Genomic DNA, 21,855 nt, shown 5'->3' on the forward strand with positions numbered 1-21,855 from the left:
GAATGGTGTAGGATCCATAGTAAGGGGGTGAAGGGGGCCATGGAAATTCAGGAGTGGTTGAAGGAGAGAGTTTCAGAGGATTGAGGTTTGTGGGAGGAAGACGATGTCTCGTCACGCGCCGATCAGAAGCGTTCCAAGGGAAGGGAGAAATGACACGCATGGAGATCCTCGATTTGCGAAACCAGATCGCACTAACTTTTCTGTAGCAGATTTGAATAAATCACCCAAGTGCTTTGGGATGAGCAATAAGGAGAGGCGGCCACGTGATCATTCTGCCGCTCTCAATAGGGCCAGCGATCGTGGTCGTTTGAACAGGCCTTTTGATCGGGCCCAAGTTGAGCCCAAGCATAAAGGAGCCAAAAGGGATTTAGGTTGGGAGAGGGTCCAAGGAAGACATGGACTGAACAAAGGGGATGGGCTGTCTTGTTTGGACCAGAGTTTTAGGTTCAATAACCGCTTCCAGCCAAATGGGCCAACTAAAGATTATGCGGTTTTTGGGCTGAATGGACTTGCTCTGGATAATCAATTTGGGCCATTGTGTGAGGATGGACATGTTGAGGCCCAGGTGGAAGCAGTGCTGACTGGTATCGACCAATATGGGAGTAATATTGGGACTCTCGATATCATCGATAAGGGCAACATTGGGTGGAAAGATACTTTGCAACGAGAGAGAAGTATCGCGAAGGTTCAGACACGATCGAAAGGGGCTAGAAGGTCGCAAAATCAGAAGCAAAAATGGGTAGCCTCCAGTAGAGTGCATCCAAGTATGTCCTCTAATCCTCTCCCTACTGTCTCTTCTCTCTCCTCTACTTCTACTCCTCCTGGGGTGATGAGGAAAATGGGCAAGATGAAAGGTAGAAGGGTTGATCTGGGATCTATGTGTCTTTCGCCGGTGCCTGAATCAGAGGGTGAAGGAGAGAATGTTGAATTGCCAGATGGGGAGCTCCACGGGTCTATTGATGCAGGGGATGATGCAACTGCTGTTATTACAAAGGATGGCGATAACTGTGACTTGACCAAGCTGGATCCGAGTTTCTCTGTTAATAGGACTGTTCTGTGCGTGGGACGCGGGATTAAAATGATTTTCAATGGGGAAGCTGCAGAAGTCCTGAGAGCAGAGTTAAAGAAAAGATGGGAAGGGGCTAATGGTAATGACGACGTGTGCTCACTGTCTCCTTGCGATTTTTCTGAGAGCTTTCCTGATTTCAGTCTACCTATGGACCTTCCCGCCTCTGTTAGGGAAGAAAATACAGATGATGAAGGGTGGGTCAGAGTACACACTCCTTTTGCAGTGAATAGAGAAGACTAATTTATCGAGGAACTGGAAGATGCGAATGATGACTGGTTTATGAGTTATATCGAAGGGGAAAGCAAGCAGTTGGGGCTATCTTGGGCAAGTGAAGACAAGCAAGTGCAGGGCTTATTTCAAGCAGTTGATGATGAATGGGGTATGAAGAATAAGAAGACGATGGGGTCCAACTCAAAGGGAATAAGGGAGTTGAAAAGCCTGTTTTAGATATCAACTATGAAGGGAGGAGCAAAGGAGGGACAGAGAGGAGGAGGGGGGGTGGAGGGATCAAGTTGTCCTAATGAAATTAAACATTCTGTCATGGATTGTTCGGGGTCTAAATGACCCGAACAAAAGGAGGGTGGTGAAGGAGTTAATTAGGACGTGGGAGGCTCATGTTGTCTGTCTGCAGGAAACTAAGCTTGCGGTTACAGAGAGCAAGGTCATGAAAAGTTTATGGGGAGGTGGGTTTGTGGAATGGGAGATCATTGATGTGGTGGGGACGGCCGGGGGCATTGCTGTTCTTTGGGATAAAAGATGGGTGACGAAGGTCGATGTATGGAAAGGGAGGCACTCACTGTCCATTCTATTCAAGATTGATGAAGATAGATCAGAGTGGTTTTTCTCTGGAGTACATGGGCCAGTGATTGATAGTGAGCGTAAAGCGTTGTGGGAGGAACTGGGTGAAGCTAGAAGCAGATGGGACGCTCCCTGGTGTATAGGGGGAGATTTCAATGCTGTTCTCAGACCAAATGAGAGATCCTCTAGGGGTCTTTAGATGGAGCGATGATAGGGTTCTCAGATTTTGTGGAGGCTCATTGCTTACTGGATTTACCTATGGAAGGAGGTCAATTTACTTGGTCTAGTGGGCGCGAAGTTCCTGTCATGTCTCGATTGGATAGATTTCTACTGTCTGCGGACATGGAAGAGAAATTTCCTGATGTGTCTCAGGTGGCTTGTGTTAGGGTTGTTTCTGATCATATTCCCATCCTACTTGACCGTGGAGGAATTCGGAGAGGAAGATCTCCTTTCAGATTCGAAAATATGTGGCTGCGGGTGGAAGATTTCAGCGAAAGGGTAAAGAACTGGTGGTGTATGTACGATATTAGGGGAAGTCCCAGCTTTCAGTTAGCAGAAAATTTAAAACGTTTGAAGAATGATATCAAAATTTGGAATAAGGAGGAGTTTGGAAAACTGGAATGGAGAAAGAATCGTCTTCTTAATGAAATAGCAGAGTTGGATAGAAAGGAGGGGGCTGAAGGGTTGATTCCGTTTGATAGAAACAGGAGAGAGGAATGTAATACTCAGTTTGGAGAGATTTTGACGATGGAGGAAATATCATGGAGACAAAAATCTAGAGCTTTATGGCTTAAAGGAGGAGATCGGAATACAAGGTTTTTCCATCATTTAGCTAATGCCCATAGAAGAGGGAACTATATAAGGAGAATTATTTTTGATGGGGTTTTGGCGTCATCTGATGAGGATGTTCGGGCAGGCTTCGTATCATATTATCAGAATCTTCTTACAGAGACTGCAAGTTGGAGGCCTTTATTGGATGATCTTGAGTTCAACAGCATTTCTGATGAAGACAAGGATTGGTTAGAAAGACCATTCGGGGAAGATGAAGTATTGGAAGCCTTAAGGAGTTGTGATGGGGATAAAGCGCCGGGTCCAGATGGGTTTACCACTACCTTTTTTCAAAAGAACCGGGAGGTATTGAAGATGGAGGTTATGAGAACATTGGATGCTTTCTTTGTGAATGGCTATTTCGAAAGAAGTTTGAATGCAATGTTCATTACTCTCATCCCTAAGAAGGGAGGGGCTGTGGAGGCCAAGGATTTCCGGCCCATAAGCTTGGTGGGATCAATGTATAAAATTATTGCTAAAGTTTTATCCATTAGATAGTGGAAGGTATTGGATGGAGTGATATCCGAATCCCAAAATGCCTTTGTAGGAGGAAGACAGATTCTTGACCCAGTCCTTATTGCAAGTGAATGCATTGATGCTAGATTGAAGAGTGGGGAGCCGGGGATTGTATGCAAATTAGATATTCATAAAGCTTTTGACCATGTGAACTGGCAGTTCTTGATGTACTTGTTGGAAAGGCTGGGATTTGGGCCCAAATGGAGGGGCTGGATTTTTCACTGTATTGCTACAGCTCGCTTTTCTATTCTAGCGAATGGGACTCCAGCAGGCTTCTTTGCAAGCTCCAGAGGGTTACGTCAAGGGGATCCTCTTTCCCCTTTTCTTTTTATTATTGTTATGGAAGCACTTAGAAGATTAATGAAAACGGCGGAGCAGCCGGGTTTTATTCAAGGCTTTTCAGTTGGGAGCATCTCAAACCAGATTACTACATCACACCTTCTATTTGCAGATGACACTATAGTTTTTTGTGATGCAAATGTGACTAGATGAGACATTTGAGATGTGTTTTGGCTTGCTTTCAAGTGGTCTCAGGACTGAAAATAAATGTCGGGAAAAGTGTGATTGTACCAGTAGGGGAGGTGCCGAATATTCAAGAACTAGCAGGAATATTGGGATGTGGGGTGGAGTCTTTGCCGATTTCTTATCTAGGACTACCTTTGGGAGCTTCTATGAGGAGGGTGGCTGTGTGGGATCCTATTATTGAGCGATTCCAGAAGAGGCTTTCTGGGTGGAAGAAGCAATACTTGTCAAAAGGAGGCAAACTTACCCTTTTGAAAAGCACTCTCTCCAATTTGCCTACGTATTTTATGTCTTTGTTTCCGATTCCCAGCACTGTGGCAAAAACGCTTAACCGTTTTCAAGCAAATTTTCTGTGGGGTAGTATGGGGGAGGAGTTTAAATATCACCTTGTTAATTAGGAAAAAGTTTGTACCCCTATTGTTAAAGGGGGGCTAGGGATTCGCAAGCTGGTTTTGGCAAATAAAGCTCTCCTGGGTAAGTGGTTGTGGAGATTTGGGAATGAGAGGCATGTGTTGTGGAGGCGGATTATTGCTTGCCGCCATAGAGAAGAGGGGGGTGGATGGAAGTCTAGTGAGGTGACTCATTCAGCGGGTGTAGGTGTTTGGAAAGGAATTCAGAGGGGATGGGATGAGTTTTCAAAACATATTAGGGGATGGGAATCAGGTTAGATTTTGGAAGGATTTATGGTGTGGAGATGAAGTTTTGGAGAGTAGATTCCCACGTTTGTGTAGGATTGTTGTGAATCAGCATGCCATGGTTGCAGATTATTATCGGCTTGAAAATGGGAGAGTAACTTGGGATGTGCTATTCCGTAGATGTTTTAATGATTGGGAGCTTTTGGAGATAACAGATTTTATGGGTTTACTGTATCAGCAAGCTCTAAAGTGGGAGGACAGGGATGTAATGATGCGGGAAGGAGGATCTAAGGAGGGTTTGAGATAAGGCTATTTTATCGAAGTCTCACGGAGTCCATTCGCACGGTTTTTCCTTGGAAAGCTGTTTGGAGGACTTCAACACCAGTTAAGGTAGCCTTCTTCACATGGACGGCGTCTCTTGGAAGCATTCTTACATTGGATAATCTAAGGAAAAGGCACCAGATTGCTGTTAATTGGTGCTTTATGTGCAAAAAAAGCAGGGGAATCTGTGAATCATCTTTTGTTACATTGTCCTGTTGCATCAGAAATCTAGGCCATGTTCTTGGTTTTATTTGTTGTGGATTGGGTTGTTTCCAAGGACACAAAAGGAATGATCGAGGCTTGGCATGGTCGGCAAGGGGCTAAGAGAGTTAGAGATGTATGGAGGGCTACTCCACTCTGTTTGTGGTGGGGCATTTGGTGTGAGAGAAATAGTACAGCATTTGATGGAGTTGTATCTCCTATTTGGGTGCTTAAATCAAATATCTTGCACTCTATTTATTTCTGGGTGACCGGGAGAAGCTGTTCATCTACGTCTTCTTTGATGGACTTTATGAACAACTTCTCTCTATAGTGGTGTTTTTTTTGTATTCGTTTTTTACTTTTTGTAAAGTGTTCGCTCCCCTTTTTTCTGCCGAGCATTTTTATTAATAATATTGACTGATTACCTATCAAAAAAAATTATAATTACTCAAGTTGCAAATTTTTTTTTTTTCTTTCTATATTCTGAGTCCTACTTTGAATTAGATTTGAAGCTTTATTGGATTGCAATCTAGTCCATTGCTACCTCAGATATATTATATTTTGATGTAACCGATTCATGTTTGGTGCAAATCCGGATGGCCCAAATTTTAGAAGATTTACATGTGTGTCTAGTGTTTTCTAACATATATTGATAAGAAATATTGCAGTAAAATGAGATTAGCAGTTAATGAATAGATTTTGTTGGTAGGAATGAATAAGAAGCCTTCTGTTGATTGATGAGTGCATCTCAATCAAGCCTTAGTAAAGTAGGGTACTTTTTCCCTATTTCACTTTATTTTCTTCCGAGTTCACCGAATATTATTCAGTTATAACACTGTTCACTCTCTTTTAAATAGAAAAATCTGAATCAATGGATTTAAATTCACTGATTTACGAACCCTAACTTTATACCCTTATTTTTCATCAACTAGCCCACTACTCCATCGTAGTTCAGCTCTACAAACACTGAGAAACCATAGGCTTTCCTGCATCTCACAGAATGTTCACTATGCATTACAAACTACCAAATGAGTGCAACAACTTGGTAAATCAATCTCTAAAAAGCTACTGCATACAAGGGAGCAAGAAGAACCTAGGGTAGAAAAATAGGTAGCCAATTTGATAATCAAGGTCGTAGTCGGCAAGGACCTTCTTTAGATACTTTAAGTTTTCCTGTTCAGATTCATTGGACCTGAACTTGCTCATACAGCAAAGAATCTAACAAGGGCCAATAATGCTCTCTTTTTAGATGTTCAAGGAAAAGATAATTCAAATTCTTGCAATATAAATTAAGAACAAAACGGCAATTGATCAATACAGATAGCCTTAAGTCTTAACCTCTGTTATTTTATCATCTATATTCAGACAAACTAAGTAGGATATAAAATATCACTGACATGTTACAATGAATTATTGAAGGATGCAGATAAAAGCTGAAGCTTGAGGGGTTAATGAATGAAGGTGGAAACAATAGCTCTGCGTAAATTTTGGAAAGAACGAGAAAAATTGTACACGAGTATTCGTCATATGATAAACAGGATTTATGGAAAGGAGAACATCAATACCCATTTAACTAAAATCTGGACTCAGTAATTATGACTGAATGAGCTCTTCTATATGGTTTCACGTGTCATACATATAAGAATGAAAGCTAGGTGGTAAAGTACAAATTTATGAGAGCGATTAGCCAAATATCAATATGACAATGCAATTTCCAGAATGTGTCGGCATCTTCTACACATTTTTTATGTGGAATTTCAAAGCTTAGAACTCCAATACTTGCATGAAAATATTATTCGAATGCAATCTTAAAGGGAAAAACTATTGAGATAATGGTACAGAATAGAAATTGATAGGCCAGCCAATAATTACAGATGTTGATAATATAAATCGAACAGTAACGTGCATTACCTTATTGTACAATATAACACCGGATGAAAGCAAAATGTAGATTAGCAGATACAGATAGGTCAACAAAAGTGATTTGTTGATCATTTTCCTGTTCTTTTCTTTCACAATCGACGCTCTAACAGTTTCTGAACTCTAAACCATCCAAAAAATAGCTTTCCACTGAAACCAGAAATATAGTAATTCCTGATATGTTGAACCAGACTTTTAATACAGTTACCAAAATTCAAAGAGGAAATTGATCTCCACAACCACCAATAATCTTTATGATGAATTCATGAACCAGCTACTATACTTCAGCAATCTGCAAAGGTAACTGTTAGCATTTATGATACCACGATTTATGGAATAACTTACCATAATAGCAGAGATTTGACTATGCATATAATAGCGTATATATGATACCACGATTTATGGTATGACTTACCATAATAGCAGAAAGTTGACTATGCCATAGAATATGCTTTAAAATAAGTTGTGATTTGATTTTGATTTGATTTAGTTTCTTTTCTTGTAATATGAGCATGTGCTCATTTTATCTATAAATACTAGAGCTGTGAATGAGTAATTCATCTCATTCAAGCCTTTACGCAATTCTCTCTTTTCTCTTCTTTTTATATATTTCTACTTGGTATCAGAGCCAATACCTTTCCACACCTTTCAGCAGCCTTACTACTTGTACGACAGCTACCTTAGGCTGTTTGTGACATCATGTGACGTTGCCTAAACATGTTTTTCTGTGTTGCTGTTTTGTGATCGAAAACAGGTATTTTTAAGTTTTACAATTTCTTTTTCACTCTTCTAGGATCGGGTAAATTGGGATAGTTGGTTTCCATCATTTAGAAGGGCTTGGGTAAAAAAAAAATAGTTTACAAAGAGGTTCCGAATATTAAGGAGGAGGCTGTCTGGCTATATATAAGCGGGCAGCGCTCCTTAAAAAAAAGGTATGTATTTGGATTTTTCGGGAATGGTCTGAGGAGACATTGTTAATGGTCTAAGGAGACCCTTTGATTTATTAACAGAATTTGTGGTGTTTTTTGGAGTTCTTTTTATTATCGTGTGACAGATTATGGCAGATTCAGAGTCCTCGACTGTTAATTCTCTTGGCTCACGTTCTGTGGGTGGTGGTGCCATTTTTCCCACCAACTCATCAGAAAATCCAGGACTTCAAATCACCACAGTGAAGTTGGATGGTTCCAACTATTTGATTTGGGCACAGTCTGCCAAGATGTTCATTGGTGGCAAAGGCAAGATTGGCTATATTACTGGTTCTGAGAAAGAGCTAGCTGAGTCAGAGAAGGCATATCCACAGTGGTTTGCAGATAATGCTATGGTTATGTCTTGGCTAGTCAATTCGATGCAACCAAACATAGTTGTTGGTTATATGTTTATGAAGACTGCTAAGCAGATTTGGGATTCAGTTCAACGCACTTATTCTCAGAGGCAGAATAATGCACGAATTTTCCAACTGGGGCGAGATATCACCAGGATTTCTCAGAGTGACTTGACAGTTTCAGGTTACATCGCCAAGCTTCGTGCTATTTGGGAGGAGATGTCATATTATGATTCCTTCCACTCTTGGAAGGATCCAGATGATGCAGTTTTATATGCAGGAATTGTGGAAAAGAATCGAGTGTTTCAGTTTCTTGCCGGGTTGAACGACGAGTTTGAGTATGCTCGTATTCATTTATTGGGCTTATCTTCATTCCCTACTCTTAAGGATGCATATTCCCATGTGTTGTCAGATGAGAGCCGCCGGACTCATCCATTAGGTGTTACTTCTGTTGATCGTTCTGCTATGGCAGTTCGGATTCCCAACCTTTCAGGAACTTCACCATCCCAGTCAATTCAGAGCACTACCACCGGTCCTCCTCTGGGACGACAACGTGGACGGTGTGACCATTGCGGAAAAATTGGTCACATCAAATCTCGTTGTTATGCTCTACATGGACGTCCACCGCAACAGAAACAACAGCCTTGATCCTCTACACATTCTGTTACATAACTAGTCTCGTTGTCAACTCCTGACAACCCTGCCTCTACATCTTCTGCCACAGTTACCTTAACTCAAGCTGATTTGGACAAGTTCAAGCAATTCTTCAACCAAATCGAGGCATCATCTCAGCCAACCTCCACTTATGCCCACTCAGGTACTATTGCGTCTGCACATAGCGTATCTACATCTTCAACACCATGGATCATTGATTCTGGTACTTCAGACAATATGACTGGTATGTCCTCACTCTTCTAATCTTATAGTATCTGCTCTGGCCAACGCAAGGTCCGCCTTGCGGATGACTCTCCATCTTTCATTGCTAGGAAGGGTCACATATCAGTTACTCCTTCATTAACTTTGTCAAATACACTTCATGTTCCAAAGTTGACTACAAATCTTATTTCTATTAGTAGCGTTACCAAACAATTAAATTGTAGTGTAACGTTCTTTCCCTCTCATTGTATTTTTCAGGATCTGGTGTCGAAACGGACGATTGGCAGTGGGCGTGAAGTGGACGGTTTATACCTGTTGGATGCTCCTTTGTCACCTCAAGCACATTCAGCTTCATTTTCTAATATTGTTTCATCTAATAAAGCCCAACTTATGCGTTGGCACATGCGTTTAGGACATATTTCTTTTGGTTATTTGAAACATTTATTTCCTTCCTTATTTTGCAACATGGCAGTGTCAGATTTATCCTGTGAAACATGTCATATGGCTAAACATGTTCGTTCCAATTATCCTGCTAGTAGTAATAAATCTGCTTTAACACCTTTTGATCTTGTTCATTCAGATATGTGGGGTCCTTGCCCAGTTACTTCTAGTCTTGGATTTCGATATTTCGTGTTGTTCATTGATGATCGTAGTCGTGTTACTTGGGTTTATCTTATGAAAACCAAAAATGAGGTATACACCATTTTTAAAAATTTTATGACAATGGTTCAGACTCAATATGGTCGTACCATAAAAAAATTCCGATCTGACCAGGGTACAGAGTACACTTATGGGGAGGTACAACAAGTATGTACAAAATTTGGGATTGAGCATCAGCTGGCTAATGTTAAAACTCCTCAACAAAATGGTCGTTTTGAGAGAAAGAATCGTCACATCCTTGACTTAGCCAGAGCAATCTGCATTGGTATGAATGTTCCCTAGTCATTTTGGAGAGATGCAGTTCTTACCGCTGTTTACATCATTAATAGGACTCCTTCTAGGATTCTTAACTTTGCAACCCCACTCTCAATCTTACATCCCAATTCATCTCTATTTTTGATTCCTCCGCGAGTCTTCGGGTGTGTGTGCTTTGTTCAGCAATTAGGGCAAACTCGTACAAAGCTTGACCCCAAGGCTTTGAAGTGTGTATTTTTAGGCTATTCTCACTCTCAAAAAGGTTATAGGTGTTACCATCCTCCCAGTCATCGGCGGTTTATATTCATGGATGTTTCTTTCTTTGAGCATACACCATACTATAGTGGTTCAGGTGGTTCTCAGAGTGAATGGTTCCCATTGAATATAATGGATGATCACCTTCTTCCGTCTTCAACTCCTCTACCATTACCTGTTTCTTCTTCTATAATTCCTCCTCGTGATACCCCTCCAGCAGGGGGAATTGTTCCTTTTTCACTGGTTTATAGTCGGAGACAACAGGTACAAGCTTCTACTCCCACGATCGACTGCCCTGTTCCTTCGGCACCAGCTCCGCCTTCTCAAGCTATTGTTTCGCTTGATGATCGCCCCATTGCTCTTCGAAAGGATAAGCGTTCTTGCACTTACCCTATTTCTAATTTTGTTTCTGATTATGCTCTCTCACCATCCTATCGGAGTTTTCTTATTTCTGTTGCCTCGGTTCCTGTTCCTTCCAGTGTTGCAGATGCACTAGCACAACCTCAATGGCATGATGCTATGACAGAAGAACTACAAGCACTTGAGAAAAATCAGACTTGGGACATGGTTCCGCTTCCTATTGGACGAAAGGTTGTGGGTTGTCGTTGGGTGTTTACAGTTAAACATAATCCAGATGGGTCAGTTGCTCGTTACAAGCATAGATTATCAAGAGACTTTTGCCCCTGTTGCCAAGATGAATACCATCCGTGTATTATTTTCCGTTGTTGCAATTCGATCTTAGCCTCTATTTCAGTTAGATGTCAAGAATGCCTTTCTTAATGGTGATTTGCAGGAAGAGGTGTACATGGTTCCTCCTCCGGGCTTTCGTTCTCCTGCTCATTCTGGTATGGTATGTCGTCTTCGTCGTTCTCTATATGGCCTCAAGCAATCTCCTCGAGCTTGGTCTGATCGCTTTGGCACTACTATGCTCAAGTTTGGTTTCCATCAAAGTACAGCTGATCATACCTTGTTTTTACGTCATTCAGGCGGTAAGACAGTTGCTCTCATTGTGTATGTCGATGATATTATTCTTACCGGCGATGATACTACCGGAATTAATGAGGTTAAGAGCTATCTTGGCCGTCAGTTTGAGATTAAGGATCTTGGTCCCCTACGGTACTTCTTGGGTATTGAGGTGGCTCGCTCCAAGACTGGCATTTTCATCTCTCAACGCAAGTATGTTCTTGACTTGCTTTCTACTTCTGGTCAGCTTAGCGCTCGTCCTACTGATACTCCGATTGAGCAGAATCATCGGTTGGCTGATTCTGAGGGGGAGTTGTTGTCAGATATTGGTCAGTATCAACGACTTGTGGGGAAGCTCATCTATTTATCCATGACTCGACCTGACATTGCTTATGCCGTGAGTGTCGTGAGTCAATTCATGCACTCTCCTCGTGCCCCACACCTTGATGCAGAAGCTCCTCTATTTATCCATGACTCGACCTGACATTGCTTATGCCATGAGTGTCGTGAGTCAATTCATGCACTCTCCTCGTGCCCCACACCTTGATGCAGCTATTCGGATTCTTCGCTACTTAAAAGGGTGTCCAGGCCGTGGCATTTTGTTTACTAATCATGGTCACTTACGTGTTGAAGCTTGGACAGATGCTGATTATGCAGGTTCAATTTCAGATAGGAGGTCTACTTCAGGTTTTTGTACCACTATTGGTGGTAACTTGGTTACTTGGCGCAGTAAGAAGCAGGATGTTGTCTCTCGATCTAGTGCAGAGGCAGACTATAGAGCTACGGCTCTTGGGGTGGGTGAGTTGCTTTGGCTGAAAACCTTGATGACAGACTTGTGCCTTCCAGTGTCACTTCCATTCTCACTCTACTGCGACAACAAGTCTGCCATTAGCATGGCAACAAATCCCGTTCAGCATGACAGGACTAAGCATATAGAGGTGGACCGTCACTTCATTCGAGAGAAGATCATCTCTGGTCAAATTTGCACTCCATTTGTCACAAGCTCTCAGCAGCTTGCAGACATTCTTACAAAGGGCATCAGCAAGATTGTGTTTGAGAATGCACTGTCCAAGTTGGGCATTTCAGATATCCACGCACCAACTTGAGGGGGAGTGTTAGCATTTATGATACCACGATTTATGGAATAACTTACCAAAATAGTAGAGATTTGACTATGCATATAATAGCATATATATGATACCACGATTTATGGTATGACTTACCATAATAGCAGAGAGTTGATTTTGCTATAGAATATGCCATAGAATATGCTTTAGAATAAGTTGTGATTTGATTTAGTTTCCTTTCTTGTAATATGAGCATGTGCTCATTTTATCTATAAATACTAGAGCTGTGAATGAGTAATTCATCTCATTCAAGCCTTTACGCAATTCTCTCTTTTCTCTTCTTTTTATATATTTCTACTGTAACGATCTGAAAGACAACCAAAATGAGTAACACAACCCACAGGTTGATCTGATAAATTGGAAAGAAATAAATTATTTCACAAAAATTGAGAAAATGAAGAGTAAGCATGGAGGAAAACTGCTAAATAACCTCCGGACAATATTATTCTATAGAAAATGTACAAGATTATTATATAAGAGCACAAAAAAATTAATAAATGATAGCTTCAAGGGTAGGTTTTCTCATTTATAACTGTGTTAAGAAGACAATCTTGTCTGAAAAATTAACAAGTACAAAAACATTGAAATCCTTAAAGACTTCTTAGCTTTATTTGCAATCAAGGAAGGTATACATTTATGTTCAATAAAACAAAAAAACAGTTGAAAAAAACTTCACCGGAATGGGAAGATACAGCAGGCGTTCATTTCTCATTCTTGACAAAGAACCCCCTTCTTAATCATTTCATGGTCAGAGGGAGTTCTCCACCTATGTTCCAGGTTACATAGGAGTGGTTTTACTTGTTACTACTTCAGTTCCCAGCTAATATGTGTCATCAATTTCACAATAATATATAGCTCAGTGAAGGTATGTATTTCAAACAAGGGGGTGATGACAATTTGAAAGTTCCAAACGGCGGCTTATATGTCACAACAAAAGTTAATGTCTCACATATTATTTTTTTTACGTCAATAAAATAATTAGAGGAAAATGAATTGGCACAATCCTACTTACTTATCAAATAAAAAGAGTATTTTGTGTTTTACAGAACAAGTGTATTTTGGTACTTTATTCATAACCCAATTTAAAACTTCCAAATTTATCAAAAGTTTTGGCTTGTTTAGATTCAAATATGCATATGCTCAATTCAAATCTGATTTTAAATCCAATTAATTTGTTTATGTTTGCTGGATTGCATTTCATTATGACACATTAAATTGTTATATATGTCTGATAATATCGTTTAATGAGCAGGACAGCCTTAGTGATTTGATGAATTTATCAGATGTTTTGGAGTACTTGTACTTAGGGTGCACAACTAAAAAGACAGTTAATGCTCACAATTGTGATATAATGAGTATCATATCATTCTAATTTCTTTTTGTAACGAAATAAGTTATCTTAAAATTCTTTGCATTGTAATTCTAGTTCTTACATATTTTTTTATAAGTAAATTCATTAAAAGCGCACTCAAAGCAATTCAAAAGGCCCTATACCCAACATACAACCATTAAAAGAAGCAGTTGCACTTTTGAATTGCACTTTGGTCAACTTCAAATTATGCCAAGAAATCCTCTGAAGCATAACTGGGATAAAGGATTTTCCAAAAGAACAGTAAAACTTGTACTCTTAACAGTTTCTCTTTTCATTTGAACAACTCTACATGGTTGTTGAGGAAAGAAAATTGAATATGAAGCTCAGATGCAATCCCCTTGGTATGATAGAACCTTGAGAGACTAGTTAGAACTATGAAACTTTGCAAATGAAGTTGATTGTGGTGAGGTTGCCATTGGACCATGGTTGTAATATTTCAAGAGTTTGAAAATAGTAAGAAAAACTTAATATGCGGTCCCTCCAAAATTTTGTAAAATCACTAAATATATATATATATATATATAGGTCACCTATTAATAGTGAGTCACGAATAGTAAAAGAGAGATCAGCTTGCTATGTTACATGGACTCAAGTACGTGTGTCAGACACGAGTATGTATCCATGTGTCGGACGTGTCAAATCTCCAAATAGAAGGACACACGGACACAGCTAAATATTCACTTTATTAATTATTTTATTTTATTTTCTAGAGTAAAACAATGTTTTTATCTAATAAAATGTTCAATATAGGCATTTAACTCATTTTAAAGTAATAATATAATATAATTGAATGCTTGGATATGCCTTTTAAGTACATGTCTAACAAAAAGTATCGGACACATATCCCATACCCATGTCCGAGCAATATGTGTCCGACACGGATACTTCACTGATTTTGAAGAGTCCATGTAACGTAGTCAGCTTGTAAGACATCTCGAACTTAAACCAGAATACCAAACCCACGGTATAAGTAACAGAGAGAGTTATCTGATGCAAAGATGACAACAAGGAAAAGAAGCAATAAAATAAATAAAAAAATAAAATAAAATAAATAAATTGAAATTTTCATATGGAATACACGTTGGACCTTGTGTAATAAATTTTCGATTTGTCGAGTACTTACTTAATGTTTAATTTGAATCAATATGTTGTTGGTTAATTTTATAATTGTTATTAATTTTCAATTATATGGATTTATTCAACATTAGCTGTAATGGTGGTCCAGTCTTATTATAGGTCTAGAATGCTGTTGGATCTTCGATGCCATCGTCGTCGTCAGCATCCTTGTCTTGTTCCCATATGAAGCTATTGGATTTTCGTATATAGTCCATTACAAGTCTAGAATGAACTTAGTAGTCAAAGTTTATTTATTTATTTTTGTTAAGTAAAAATTCATTAAAAAAAAAAAAAAAAAAAAAAAAAAAAAAACACTTTATTTATTTTTGTTAAGTAAAAATTCATTTAAAAAAAAAAAAAAACACTTAAACCAGAACAAAGGCAAAGAACAACAGCACAAAAGAATACATCTTTACATCCTTAAGCTATCCAAAATATCGAGAAAATCCTCCCAAAGTTACAAACCCTTCCTATACCATAAAAAAAGGAGAGAACTCAGAATGTTAATTTGGAGTTCTAGTCAAAATAGAAGTAGGAGAACTTCAGTAACAGATATCAATATATAGAGTTGATATTTTGACAAACTAAATATTGCATGATGGTGGTGAAATACAACCTCAAGGGATGTAGATTAATGAATTTTGGGTGAAACTCCTAGAAGATTGTCCTTCTACTACTCATTCTTCTTCTTTTCTTAAATTTTATTCGATTGTATTTTCACAACCAACACTCTCTTTACTTTTTATTCCAAAGGCCTAATTTCATAGTTCAATCTCTTTCCCACAAAACGTCGGAATATAATTTGACATCACGACCCCAAATTACGAAGATGTCTAGTGCTATACTACATAATTATGTTCTTTTACTGTCAAAACAATTCATAAATGAATTCAAATAATATACAGATATATCCAGACATTGACCTACACCCATATACATATGCATCTAGATACAGAGAGGCTTGTTCTCCATTGCAAATCTTGCAATAAACTCTACTATCAGACAACAACACAGTTTTGGAACAACTACCAACCTTACATTATCTTTAAGATTGCCTATTTTGTGTCACATAGTAAAATTGCATTTAATATTTATTACTGAGTATATCATTTTGCATATATGCATAAGTACCCCTATATGTTTTACATCAAATTATAAACAACCTCGTACAATACAAACTATTAGCAAAACGGAACCAAATGATGATATGAAAAATATTGAAAACAAGATGTAGAATGAAATGCGGAACCAGATGTAATACGAGAAGCAAGAAGAACCAAAAATCCATAATCCAACAAAGTTGAATAGGACTATACCTCAAGCTCAATTACCGATGCCTTCAGACAAACAGTAGACTTAAATGTTTGGGGTGCTGATTTGAGTTATTGATGATGGATCAGAGTACAGAGCATGTGAGAAGAATTGCTTCTCTGCTGCACCTATTGACTAGCATGGCTAGATGATATTATCAGGAGGCTACAGTTGAGCCTATCATTGATAATTATCATTGGTGACAGACCTCCATTTTGCCAACATTTGCATATATTGTGTATGCAAGTTAGTTGCATGGTAGTTGCTGAATGCAAATATAACAGAAGGAAATTTGTATTACTCCCTAATCTAGTTAATTCATAGTCTTTTATTAAATTATTAATGTTACTCGCATTAGTATAAATCATAAGCTACATTTGGATTGAAGGATTTGAAAGGAATAGATTTATGCTCAATCATTTAATGGATTGTAATAGAAATCTAAACTGAGTAATTTTAAGTTAAAATTTAACAATATGCAAATGTATTATATGTTTGGATTTCAAATAACAGAGTGGAAGGATTTATTTGAAGTCCAAAGGGGATTAGTCTCACCCAAAGGATGGGGACACCCCTCTAGTCACCAAAATAGGAGTTATTTGAAAAGACAGTTAAACTGAAAACTTCAACCGAAGTCCTCAGCAGAAGCAATTGCATCTTTTAGATGCATATGGTGGAACCAAAGTTTGGGTCCCATTATATGCATCTAATGGATGCAACTTATTTGGCCGAGGACTTCAGCCTAAGTCCTCGGTTTAAGTAGCATGGTCCTATTTGAAACTCAAATCCTTTCTATTATTTATTTGATTGGAGCCTTAATCTTTTTTCAATCATGATATACTTTATTTTATTTTTTTAAGGATTTTATTTTTTTTAATGATAATGTTGTATTTGTGCATGGAAACTCCACCTGTATTTCTTTACACAGCCGGTCCCAAGCCCGTTAAAAGAGGTTTGTGTTAGGTACCTTGACAGCCAGCGTAAAACTTTGTCATGACCAATATGAACATGAATCCTATGAAGAGCAGAATGGAAACATACTTATCAAAGAAAAAGAGCAGAATGGAAACATAGGATTTATGTAACCAACCCCCGGTAGTTGGTAAAGAGGCTTGGTTGTTGTTGACGTACTGTATTTATGCACGGAGAAAATAACTGCATTTATTGTAGAGCACATTTATCATGAGGGTGCTCCCACAATAAGCTCATGTTCCCAATTGTTGGATTGAATGTTTGATCTCATACTTTACTAACCCAACAATTAAGGGCTTGTGAGAGTGCCTTCATGTAGCTTTTCTCACCTATTTCATTTTTAAGGGTCTGTTTGGCAACCGTTTCTGTTTCGTGTTCTATGTTGCGAGTGGTGTACTATAGCGAATCAAAACACTGCAACACGTTTGGTAATTTTGTTGTCATTCAAATAATACTGCATTTGTTGCCGAAAAGAGGCCCAAAATAGAAACTTGGTATTTCTTAATGTTTTCACATTGTAGAAAAAACAATGTAGCTGTGAATAGTACCAACAAGAAAAACAAAAACACTCTAGATGGTCTTTTTTAACTATCCATTTTGTTTCTCAATCTTGCAACATTTTTTTACCAAACATGTTTTCATGTTATTGCTTCCAAAAATCTTGCAACAAATTTTACGTTACCAAACATGCTTCCAATCACTATTGAACACACTCAACAACAAAAATGTTGTTTCTGTTTCGGAGGAAAACAAAAACTATTGAAGATTTAATGGAGGAATCAGTGGAGGAAAATCTTTCAGTAATTGACGTTGTTTTCTATTATTGAAGATTTGGTGTTACTAGAGGTATCAGTGGAGAAAAATTCTCCTCGTTTTCCTATTTTCTAATTCTTTCCATTATCATTATTTCTTCTCTTATATAAATGAGCCTCCACCATTATAGTGTATGAATTGAGAGAGTATTATAAAAGTGATGTAGCCCTTTGGGCTTTTTGTGCGATGGATGTAGGCCCTAATGGCTGAACCACATAATATTTGTGTGTTCTACTTGCTTTATTTATCTCTTCGCTTTCGTTTTATGCTTTACAACAGAAACGAAAACCGAAAGGTTGCCAAACAGGCCCTAAGACTTTTATTGTCGCACCCGACTTCCTTGCTTTTCAAAAGAAAAACTAAATGTTTTTAGTAAGCTAGAATACTGTTCATTTATATAACACGGCTTACTGGTTAATTCGATTATTGATAGTTTTTTTTTTTTTTTTTTTTTTTTTTTTGATAAGTAAATTAGATTATTGATAGATTAATACATAGGGGTCACTTAATATCTAGTTAGATTGTGTCAAGACACTTAAAAACAAGTTTTATATTCAGAAATTGGCTTGAAATAAGAAAATATTTTGGTTCAAATTTTATTTTTTTAGAAAGGGTTGAAAGCATGTATGGAACATCTAGTAGGGTATGCTACGCTCCATTTGAACCTTTGACAGGAGCAAGACCTAGCCATACTTGCCTTGACTTTATCCTTTGATATAAAAAGTAAATAATGGTTTAACAAGATACAAGCACTGACAATCCCACTAATGACAATCCGGTCATCACTCCAGAGGCTTTCAAGCAGCTATCTGAGAATTTCCAGATGCTGACAGAGCGCTTCAATGTCCAGTTTGTTCCACTCGTGATAGAGGAACAGGCCCAGGCTGATCCCAATGGTAAAGGTAAAAACGTCATGATCGAAGAAAGCTCACTTTCTAACAAAAACAGGTAAATGAGCCACCTAGACTAGACTCTATATTTTGAATAAGAAAATGAAAGAAAATTGATCATGGAACATCTAAGGATTGCATCTTTCTATTTACCTTAATTTTTACCCTTACGAGAATTGAACCAAAGCCATTCTAAACTCCATTAAGTTCCCTTAGAAATCTGGAGGGGATTAGTCTCACCCAAAGGGTGTCGTAAGTCTCAAACAACCTATGGAGACACCCTTTGGGTGAGACTAATCCCCTCCAAATTTAAAAGAAGCTATTTGAAATCTGGCAGCAAGGAATTTAACTACACAATATTGAAATAAAATGTCTACTACCTCTAATATAATATTCCCTTTTGAGTTTCTAAATCCAATTTCAAAGAGCAATATTATTTTTAAACTCAAATTTCTTCATTTGAAATCCATTCATTTATCTGATCTGATTAGAGCCTTAACTCTTTTTTTGAGTTACAATGAACTTTAAAAACACTTTTTGAAGGATTGCAGTTATTAATTTAATGATAATATTATACGTCTATGGTTAAGTGTATCAAAAATGAGAAAATAGTCACATTTACTGTAGAGTATATTTTATCATGAGGGCACTCCCACAATAAGATTGTGTTCTCAATTGTTGGATCGAATGTTTGATTTCATAGTTTATTACTCCAACAATTGAGGGCAAGTGAGGGCTTCCTCATGTAGCTCTTTCTCACGTATTCCATTTTTATGTTTTTTAGTGTTGCACCTGACTTGCTGTCTCTGTTTGTTAGTGTGTGTGTGTGTGTGTGTGTGTGGGGGGGGGGGGGGGGGGGGGGGGGTGGGGGGGGTGTGGAGGGGGGGAAGGAATAAGTGACCAATGATTTCACCTTGCTTTTGGATAAATTACACAGCCTTCCAAGAGATTCAGCAAAATTATGTGGAACTTTCCTATGTTTTCAGAAATTACACTGACCTCCCCAAAAAAAAGAGTTTGATGGTATCAACGATTTGTTTGATGAGTACGAACTGGGCACTTAAAGCAAGCAAGGTTATCTATAAGAATGACATCAATAAGCCTTGCCTAAGACCTCGCGCTTTCAACGGACTGCACATTGGGTTTTCTACAATGTTGTTCGCCATCGACGAACTCCAAGGTTCCACGTGTAACTCCAAAGCCATATTGGTAGAATAACATAAGATTGAAGAGATAAATAAAGATTTTAAGAAGGGATCGCACAAAGAAGCAAGAGGTTGGTCACGAGGAAAGCGGTCAAGAATAAAGTGAATTCTATATCGTTTCATGAGGGTAATGTTTTCTTTACCTTCATTACAAGGGCAAAAACAACCATATTTGATCAATTCAATCTCTTTCCAGCAAAACATCAGTATTTATTTTGACATCACAACCACAAAATACTTAGATGTCTAGAAATCCCAAGAAACGATGAATCAATTTAAAAACAAAGTAAATTACAACTTGTTTTCAATTCTTAAAGCTGATAACCTCTGTTCAAATTTTCAGAATACTAAACCCACAAGCTTATCATAGCCTCTATCAGTGAGCAAAATTGTATGTTTTCTAGAACTTACCTATTACTAGAAGAAAATCTAGTGTTATCCTGCATAATTATGTCTTTAGTATTAAAACAGTTCATACATGCATCTAAACAATAAACACGTATAATCCAGAGATTGACACAGACCCGCATACATCTCAATACAGAGAGCCTTGTTCTCTCCCAAATCAGCTCAGCAAATCCTTTTCCGAACTGCTTGAGTCAGCTACATGAATAATATTTTTACATTGTGCTCTATCTGAAGTTACAGCTTTAGTCAAACCAGATTTTATCATGTCTTCCATTACTAACTCTACACATGTTAATTTTGAGCTTCTAGCATTACAGTCAATGTGGACCTTGTCACTCTATCTAACATATGTACTTAGTGGTCTTCTTTGCACATGTTCAAACCATCTTAATTGATTCTCTCATTTAGTCTATAATGGGTGTTCAACCATCTCCCCAATGTGCTCATTTCTAATTCTATCCCACAAATCATGCAACAAATTATAGTAACAGACAAAAAAAAAACACAAAATACAGTTTCAGAAACAACTACCAATCTTGCATTTTTGTGTAACCTTAGTAAAATTACTTAGAACATTCAATGCGAAACCAGATCTAATACGTTAGAAAGAAAATCCAAAAAACTACAAGCATAACAACCAAAAACTCCTTCAAAGTTCAACAGGACTTTACCTGAAGATCGATTGCCGACACCTTCAAACAACTGCAAATATGTCGGTGCCTCTACAGATCCCTACTCTTCCTTCACCGATCAATGAAGACAATAGAGAGACAGGAAGGAGAAAGACAGTTCGAGAGAGTTTACGTAGAGAGAGAGGTTTCTGTAGAGAGAGAGAGAGTATATGGGGGAACTCGGAAGCAGGAGTATTGGAACTTGGAAGGCAGTAGTAGAAGTAAATGCTTGGATAGGAGTTATCGATGGTGGGGATCAGAAGAACACTAACACAACACAAAGCATGTGAGAAATCAGAGCTTTTCTGTGTGAAGAAATCAATCTATTTTCGTACAGTGGGTCCAACACCTGTTTCTCTCTCTAAATTTCCCCTATTCTACTGGCAGACATGACTATACAATGAGAGCGATAGAGAGTATCATCAGACGGCTACAAATGAGCCTTTTTTTGATCTGTGATGGACCTCCAATTTGCCCAAATTTGCATCTATTGTCTGTACAAAGTTTATTCCGCGTGGTAATTGTTTGATTGCAAACACTATTCTAGACTCTCATCTATCAATTCGAAAACTTAAATTAGCATCACCTGAATGAATTTGAATAGAATCTGAATTCGAACCCGAATCTTTTAATCTTTTTTTCAGATCATGATATGATCTGAAAAAAAATTAAAATGTTGGAGTTATATATTTAATGATAATGTTGAATTTTTGTAGATGTAACCTTTTTTTATCACGTGAAAATATATAATATTTTTATGATTTTAAAAAATAAAAAATAAATAAAAATTATTTTAAATCTTCCAGGTCGCACCTAACTTTCTTAATTCT

At 38.0% G+C, this 21,855-nt stretch overlaps 2 protein-coding genes across 2 annotated transcripts in view; one reads left to right on the plus strand and one right to left on the minus strand.

Moving 5' to 3' along the window:
• LOC132282108 (probable sugar phosphate/phosphate translocator At1g48230) overlaps nucleotides 1-21,336 on the minus strand; it is a 38,325-nt gene extending 16,989 nt beyond the window's left edge. Inside the window, exons 1-2 of the mRNA XM_059783757.1 lie at nucleotides 21,026-21,336; nucleotides 6,802-7,102 (exon numbers count right to left, since the gene is read on the minus strand). Of these exons, the coding sequence (XP_059639740.1) occupies nucleotides 6,802-6,885 (84 nt within the window). The 5' untranslated portion in view covers nucleotides 6,886-7,102; nucleotides 21,026-21,336. The remainder of the gene's footprint in view (nucleotides 1-6,801; nucleotides 7,103-21,025) is intronic.
• LOC132268941 (uncharacterized) lies at nucleotides 7,868-8,779 on the plus strand. The gene has a single exon (XM_059769876.1). It carries the CDS (start codon nucleotides 7,868-7,870, stop codon nucleotides 8,777-8,779), a length of 912 nt encoding a protein of 303 aa, XP_059625859.1.
• Nucleotides 21,337-21,855: the final 519 nt, after the last annotated feature.

This window comes from Cornus florida, unplaced genomic scaffold (genome assembly GCF_030987335.1).
Source record: "Cornus florida cultivar Cherokee Brave unplaced genomic scaffold, ASM3098733v1 CherokeeBrave_3.0.0_Hap2_Chr01, whole genome shotgun sequence".
NCBI lineage: Eukaryota > Viridiplantae > Streptophyta > Magnoliopsida > Cornales > Cornaceae > Cornus > Cornus florida.